This window comes from Raphanus sativus, chromosome 4, assembly GCF_000801105.2.
Source record: "Raphanus sativus cultivar WK10039 chromosome 4, ASM80110v3, whole genome shotgun sequence".
NCBI lineage: Eukaryota > Viridiplantae > Streptophyta > Magnoliopsida > Brassicales > Brassicaceae > Raphanus > Raphanus sativus.
The window spans coordinates 18,956,865-18,965,389 of record NC_079514.1 but is presented as its reverse complement, the minus strand read 5'-3'; the positions used below and the strand labels follow the sequence as shown (position 1 = coordinate 18,965,389).

General features: G+C 39.3%; 1 protein-coding gene across 1 annotated transcript; it reads left to right on the top strand.

Annotated features, from left to right (window-relative positions):
* The first annotated feature begins 6,246 nt into the window (after positions 1–6,246).
* On the top strand, positions 6,247–8,239 carry LOC108848913 (acid phosphatase 1). Its single transcript, XM_018622376.2, has 3 exons — positions 6,247–6,746; positions 7,339–7,548; positions 7,801–8,239. The coding sequence occupies exons 1-3, from the start codon at positions 6,316–6,318 to the stop codon at positions 7,976–7,978; spliced, it is 819 nt and encodes a 272-aa protein (XP_018477878.1). The 5' UTR covers positions 6,247–6,315; the 3' UTR covers positions 7,979–8,239.
* The last annotated feature ends 286 nt before the right edge of the window (positions 8,240–8,525 follow it).

Here is an 8,525-nt window from a genome sequence, read left to right as displayed (position 1 = left end):
ACAAGGATCATTTCATAAATGAAAAAGTTCAAGTCAAAAATAGAATACTGTAATTGGTAAGATTACTCCATGGTCTTTCTTTAGTAAAATCTTTTTTGACCAATTTAGAGTAAACTCAATTTTCGACATTGTTAAGACATATCCAATCCTACTCCATTTTGTTTAATATGGAGTAAAAAATGGAGTATATATTATGTTTTCGAATAAAATCTGATCTTATAAGTATGTAATTATCTTTTTTTTTTTGTTAACAAGTATGTAATTATCTAAGCACACATTTATATAGACGACCGAGACGGTTGGTTATATTAAATCGTATGAGCTGGAGTGGATGTTTCTTGCCTATTTCACATCAAGACATGGTGCCCACTGTCCTCACAGCTCTATCTAAAATGTGCTGTCATTCACATTTATCCCATAGTTTTTAAACTTAAATTATTTGTCACATGAACATGATACGCTTTATCTAAAATATCGAAAAGGTACTTAGACAAAAAAAAACTGTATAAAATTACATTCCAATTTTTTTGTAACGTATTCCAACATTTTTTTTTTGTTTCTATTGATAGTGAAACAAATTCGATAGACAAACTAACATAGTGCAGCAAAATTTTGTTATTTATCAGTTTGAGAGACTACCTCAAAAACTACGTCAGCGAATACTTCAGAGATTTCGTCAGAATTTGGTGATGGAAATCAAACAAGATCGCATAACTTAAACTAAGACAAGGACGTCATATTAGAAAAATGAAATATCACTTTATTGAAGGTGATAGGTTCCTGGAAATATTACTTCTCATGGAATCATGGAAGTTGCAAGTATTTTGGAATATTTTCTAATAGGTTTATGGAAAAGGGCGAATGACCTAATCCAACTAGGTTAATGTAATAAACTCCTACTATATAAGAGGAGCTCGTGTGCACTCTTCTCTCTAACACTAAGAACTTGGCAAGCCGTAATAAGGTGACAAGAAATGACCTAGCTTAGTTGTAATATTTGGTTGAGAGAAAGAGAGAGATGTACTATATCTTGTACTTGAGATTATAGTGATTTGCTTCATTGCCAGGCTCCAGGGACGTGACCACATTTAGGTGAACCCTGGGATATCAAATTCTTGTGTCTATCTTCTATAATTCCGTGTTCTTCTTCTGTTCTCCATAGATCTACAAACTCATACTTTCTAACGTACTACGACAAATGTGTCAGAGAGTGCTTCAGCGAGTTTTGTGTGGTGAGTTTTCCCAACAAAGTGGTATCAGAACCTTAGGTGGTGTTCTCAATGTCTAATAAAGTAAGGATTGAGGTGGAGTGGTTTGATGGGAAGGGAGACTTCTCGTTGTGGAAGAAGAGGATGCTTGCGCATCTATCTGTCCTTGGTCTAAAGGATGTATTAGAAGAGTCTGAGTCACCTCCTGTCTCAGCAAGGAAGAAGGATGAAGACGAGGATGTTTACAAAGACAGTTGGTGAAAGAGGAAGCTAAAAGGCTTGAAAGATCAGAGAAGGCGATGAATCTGATCATTCTCAATGTTGGGGATCATGTGTTAAGGAAGATCGAGTTGTGTACTATAGCTGCTTCTACATGGTCTACACTGGAGAGGTTATATCTTTCAAAGACTCTACCCAACAGAATTCACTTGCAGCACAAGTTCTATACCTTCAAGATGGTTGATACTCGGAGTATGGATGAGAATATCGATGAGTTCTTGAAGATTGTCTCTCACCTGTCAAGCGTGAATGTAACTGTGTCAGAGGAGGTACAAGCGATTTTGCTTCTGAACTCGCTTCCTTCACGGTTCAACTCTCTCAAGGAAACGCTTAAGTACAACAAAGATACATTATCGTTGGAAGAGGTGACAAGTGCAGCAAGGTCTAAAGATCAGGATCTGAAATCTTCTTCGGCTTCACATGATATTGGTGAAGGTCACTATGCTAGAGGAAGAACTGAGAAGAAGGATCCTGTGAGGAATGGCAAGGGCAAGTCTAGATCGATCTCAGGGTCTAGGATAACTTGCTGGTTCTGCAAGAAGCTGGGACACACCAAAAGGGAGTGTTATGCATACAAGAAGAAGTATGGCAGAGATGAAGAAGAAGGTGAGGCAGCGGTTGTGATAGATCCTGATTCAGACGATGATGCACTTTTGGTAGGAGATAAGTGGCATCATGATAAGTGGGTGATTGATTCTGGATGTTCCTACCATATGACGTGTAGGAGGGATTGGTTTCACATGTTTCAAGAGCTGACTTCAGGACAAGTTCTTCTTGGTAATGATTGCACGGTTGGAGTGCAAGAGATTGGTACAATCAACATCAAAGCTTATGGAGGTTCGGTTAAGACACTCATGAATGTCAGGTATATTTCGGAATTAAGAAGGAACTTGATATCCACGGGAACCTTGGATTTATTGGGCTTTGAGCATAGCGGTGGACATGGGAAGACTAGGTTTTACAAGCATGGTAAGCTAGCACTTCAGGGAACTTTGTCCGGGTCATTGTACCTGTTAGATGGTGAGACTGTATCAGGTGAAGTAAACTGCAGTGTCAAGAAGAAACTATCTAAGGATGAGACAGTCTTGTGGCATAGACGTCTTGGGCACATGAGCATGAAGAATCTACAGATTCTGGCCCAGAAAGGGGTGATCGATAAGAGGAGGATTGGTGTTTTGGATTTCTGTGAGAGCTGTGTGATGGGGAAGCATAAGAGAGTAAGCTTCAGCATCGGGAAACATGATACAGGTGAAGTTCTCAAGTATGTACATGCTGATTTATGGGGATCTCCAAGTGTGACACCAAGTCTGTCAGGGAAGCAATACTTCCTGTCTATTATCGATGATTATAGTAGGAAGGTCTGGGTATATTTCTTAGCTGCTAAAGGAGAAGCCTTTAGTAAATTCTGTGAATGGAAGAAGCTGGTCGAGAATCAAGTCAAGAAGAAGGTGTGTTGTCTTAGAACAGACAATGGACTTGAATTCTGCAACACAGAGTTTGACAGCTTCTGTAAGCAACATGAAATCAAGAGACATAGGACTTGTGCATACACACCACAACAGAACGGTGTAGCTGAACGTATGAACAGGACTCTGATGAAAAAGGTGAGATGTTTTCTGGTTGAGTTGGGTCTAGAGGAAAAATTCTGGGCTGAAGCAGTATCTACGTCAACATATGTGACAAACATGAGTCCATTTTCTTCCATAGATGGGAACATTCCGGAGGAACTTTGGTTGGGCAAGAAGCCCGGTTATCTGCACCTGAGAAGATTTGGATCAGTGGTTTACGTCCATGCAGATCAAGGAAAGCTCAAGGCCAGAGCTAAAAAGGGAATCTTCATAAGTTATCCAGTGGGTGTGAAAGGATACAAAGTTTGGCTTCTTGATGAGGAGAAGTGTGTTATAAGCAGGAATGTGGTATTTACAGAAGATAAAGTCTACAAGGATTTGAATGTCTGCAAGAAGAAAGCAGATGTCACAAAGGAGCTAAGAAATCAGACGGTGCTGGAAGATACAGCAGGATCTACGTCAGGACCAGAAGTTGATACTTCAGGTGGAGATGTTGAAGAAATAGTTGAGTCAGCTGTTGACGCAGATGACAAATAAGGTGAAAGTCTTGAAGGATATCAGCTAGCAAGAGATAGAGTTCGGAGAAGAATAGTGCCACCTGCACGGTACTCTGACTCAGATGATGTAGCAGCGTTTGCACTATATGTAGCTGATGATGTATGTGCTGAAGAACTTCAAGACTATCATGGAGCGATGAACATCAAAGAACAAAAGTAGTGGGCTGAAGCATGTGGTGAAGAGATGACTTTACTGGATAAGAACCAAACCTGGAAGCTTGTGAGAAGGCCTAGTAAGCGGAAGGTGATAGGCTGCAAGTGGGTCTTTAAATTGAAGTCTGGTATACCTGGTGTTGAGAAGCCTAGATTCAAGGCTCGTTTAGTTGCTAAGGGATACTCTCAGAGAGAGGGTATTGATTATCAAAATGTATTTTCACCCGTCGTGAAACATGTATCCATAAGGTTCTTGTTGTCAATTACAGTGAATCAGGATTTGGAGCTTGAGCAACTTGATGTAAAGACTGTGTTTTTTCATGGTACACTTGAAGAAGAGATTTACATGGAGCAACCAGAGGGATTTCAGGTTAAAGGGAAAGAGGATCACGCCTGTCTACTTCAGAAGGCTCTTTATGGACTAAAGCAGGCACCAAGACAATGGAACAAGTGTTTTGATCAATTTGTGGTTAGTCACGGTTTTGTAAAGAGTGAATATGATCACTGTGTTTACATCAAGGAGGTAACCAAAGGTACATACATCTATTTGTTGCTATACGTGGATGATATGTTGGTTGCATCAAAGGATGCGGCAAAGATCAGGAAAGTGAAGCAGTTGCTGAGCAGCAGATTTGAGATGAAGGACTTGGGTCCAGCAAGACGGATTTTGGGAATGGATATTGAGAGAGATCGTGCAAAAGGGATTCTAACACTGTCTCAATCTGGTTATATCAGGAAGATTCTCAAGGTATTCGACATGGATGAGTCAAAGAGTGTATCAACACTTATTGGTGCACATTTCAAATTGTCAACTGTAGTAGATGATGAAGCAGAGACATGTATGGATGATATTTCATATGCTAATGCTATCGGAAGCATAATGTATGGTATGATAGGCAGAGCCGGTCCTAGAATATAAGTGGCTAGAAGCAAAAATAAAAAATGGCTTATTCTCCCAAGGAGAATCGAACCCGCGAGGCTAAACCTTTGTTACCTAAACCTTAACCACCAATGCTAATGAGGACTTTCTGTCAAAGCAAGGCCGAAAATTTTTATATTCTCTGGCGGCCGGAAGCAACAACTTCTTCAGCTTCTACCAAGGGCCGCCTCTGATGATAGGCACAAGGTGTGATCTGGCGTATGCGTTAGGGTTGGTTAGCAGGTTTATGAGTAAGCCTGGGATGGTTCATTGGACTGCGGTTAAGTGGGTATTGAGGTACCTGAAGGGAACACAAGATCTGAAACTGTGCTTCAGGAAGAATGAGGCGTTTAGTGTTGAAAGTTTCTGTGATTCTGATTTTGCTTCGGATCTGGACAAGAGGAGGTCGATCTCAGGTTATGTTTTCAAGGCTGGTGGGAATACAATCAGCTGGAGATCGAGTCTACAAAGCGTAGTGGCTTTATCGACGACTGAAGCAGAGTATATGGCGCTTGTTGAAGCAGTCAAGGAAGGAATTTGGTTAAGGGGCTTAGCGGAGGAGCTTGGATTCAAGCAAGACACAGTGGTGATATCGTGTGATTCTCAAAGTGCATTGTGTCTAGCCAAGAACAATGTGTATCATGAGAGAACTAAGCACATCAGCAGAAAGATGCACTTCATCAGGGATATCATCGCTCAAGGTGATGTAAGTGTGAAGAAGATATGTACTTCTTGGAATCCTGCTGATATATTAACCAAGGTTGTTCCGGTTAAAAAGTTTGAGGAAGCAGTGAACTTCCTTGGGATGTCCAAACACTAAGGAGCATTCGGCATCGCCTGGCAAAGCACGAGTTTGCTTAACCTAAGTAGTGGATCATGTTTGATGTCATCAAGGTGAAGTTTGTTGGGATTCGAGACTACTTCAGAGACTACCTCAGAAACTACGTCAGCGAATACTTCAGGGACTTCGTCAGGATTTGGTGATGGAAATCAAACAAGATCGCATAACTTAAACCAAGACAATTATGGAAGTTGCAAGTATTTTGGAATATTTCCTAATAGGTTTATGGAAAGGGGCGAATGTCCTAATCCAACTAGGTTAATGTAATAAACTCCTACTATATAAGAGGAGCTCGTGTGCACTCTTCTCTCTAACACTAAGAACTTGGCAAGCCGTAATAAGGTGACAAGAAAGGACATAGCTTGGTTGTAAGCTTTGGTTGAGAGAGAGAGAGAGGTACTATATCTTGTACTTGAGATTATAGTGATTTGCCTCATTGCCAGGCCCCATGGACGTAACCACATTTAGGTGAACCCTGAAATATCAAATTCTTGTGTCTATCTTCTATAATTCCGTGTTCTTCATCTGTTCTCCATAGATCTACAAACTCATACTTTCTAACGTATTACGACAAATGTGTCAGAGAGTGCTTCAACGAGTTTTGTGTGGTGAGTTTTCCCAACAGTTTCAAAAAAAAAAAAATTTGTTATTTACTTATTTTTTTTGTTACGTTGACACTTATTTGCTACTAGATACTCTATATATTATATATAGACATTACCATATTAGAAACAGATCGCAAAACAAGTAAATCTTCTTCATCGGTCAACTTGATCAAGTCATCATCGACATGGCTAGATCTTTGTTGCTCTCGCTAACCCTAGCGTGCTTCTTCACCGCAATGGTCTCAGCTCGTGACTGGAACATCCTAAACCAGCTCAAAGGAGGCAAGCCAACCACAACCACCAGCCAAAACGGCGTAGGATCCTTGAAAGTATCAAACCTAAACGGATACTGCGAGAGCTGGAGAGTCAACGTGGAGCTTCACAACATCAGAGACTTCACGGTGGTGCCACAGGAGTGCGTCTGGTTCGTCCAAAAGTACATGACGTCATCTCAATACGAGGATGACGTGGAGAGAGCCGTTGATGAAGCCGTCCTATACCTCGGAAAAACTTGTTGCGAGAAGAAGAAATGTGATGGCATGGATGCTTGGATCTTTGACATTGATGACACTCTTCTCTCCACCATTCCTTACCACAAGAGCAACGGATGCTTCGGGTAAGAAAAATTAATATACCATATAGATTAGGTCCTGTTTGATTGATTTGAGAAAATCTTAATTTGAGTTTTTGGGGAAATTTTTTTTTTTTCTTTTGAGAAAGGGTTTACAAGGGTGAAAGTAATTATTAAAGTATATATAAATGTTTTAAGATGAGTGGTTTTATTTTAATTTCTTATATATAATTTTATAAATGTTGTAATATAGTTTGGATTTGACAAAAATTTTCGTTTGTTGTTTTTATATGAGTGGTAGAACTTAACTATCAATATATATAAACAAAAAACTTTGGTTAAAGCAAACAATCTTGCTTAACGTATGAATGTTTTTTTTAATGTCTATAACCAAAATATGGTATGATTGGATCTGAATTGGTTTGCTTACACTAATAGATCTCACATCAGTTGGATCTGGTTGATAATCATAAGACATTGGAACCGATCGGGTTATAAGAACAAAGCTTGGTTTGAGATTTGGTTTAGTAGCGATTTAGTTCGGTTTGTTTGTTTACATCTATCATTCCTCTCTTCTGGTTCGCTTTGCTCCGGTTTATAGTAACAGGGACTGAAATGTTACAATGATTTGACACAGTGGTGAGCAACTAAACACGACCAAGTTCGAGGAATGGCAAAATTTGGGAAAGGCACCAGCGGTTCCAAGCATGGTGAAGCTGTTCCACGAGATCAGAGAGAGAGGCTTCAAAATCTTTTTGGTCTCTTCTCGTAAAGAGTATCTCAGATCCGCCACCGTCGAAAACCTTATTGAAGTCGGTTACCACGGCTGGTCTAACCTTCTTCTCAGGTATATACTCCTCGGTTCAAGTCCTCTTTTGATTGTTGTAACTGAATTAAAGTTATAATCATGTAAAACAGAAATTCCATTTCTAATTTCTTTTAATTCTTGTCATAAAACCAAAACTAAAATACTTGTTCAAACCACTAAGTTGCATGTCAAGGTTCATATAAATCTATGATGAGCAATCAACATATTGGAGCTTTCTGGTATAATACTATGAACCGTGTATAATAGAGTTTTCAAACCGAAAATTTACAGGGGAGAAGAGGAAGAGAAGAAAAGTGTGAGCCAATACAAAGCAGATGTGAGGACATGGCTTACAAGTCTTGGATACAGAGTTTGGGGAGTGATGGGTGCACAATGGAACAGCTTTGCAGGTTGCCCAGTTCCCAAGAGAACCTTCAAGCTCCCTAACTCCATCTACTACATTGCTTGATCAAATCATATTTACTACTCTAACCAAAAAAAAAAAGATCAGAGATTCAATCTGATTCTTGAGTCTGCTTATTATCTCCCTTCTTTTCTTTTTGTCATTTTTGGTTTATATAAAAGTCAAATGCTTATGAGTGATATTATGAACCACGATCATCTTTGGTTCTGTTGAATTCAGCTGTTTCTCTTTCATTGTATTACAATTTTTGGGCCTTTGTGAAATTGATTATGGGCTCTTTTTAATAAGTAATCTCATCTTTTTATATCTGATTGGATCTGCCGATCTGATGAAGTTCAGGTATAAGATCAAAGTAAACATTCAGCAAGACTTAAGTAGGTATACATAATAACTTGAAAGCTACTCTAAATTATAAAAAATGGTAAAGAACTAAAAAGAGTAACAAACAGCAGAAGAAGTTGGAAGCGCTCAAGCAAATAAATGTATAAAATAAACTCTTGACTAAACTGATCTGTCCCCTTCTTCCACCAAATCTTTTCTTTTTGCTGTCTCTTGAAGCTATCTTATGACACAAACCTCAGACCCAACCTCA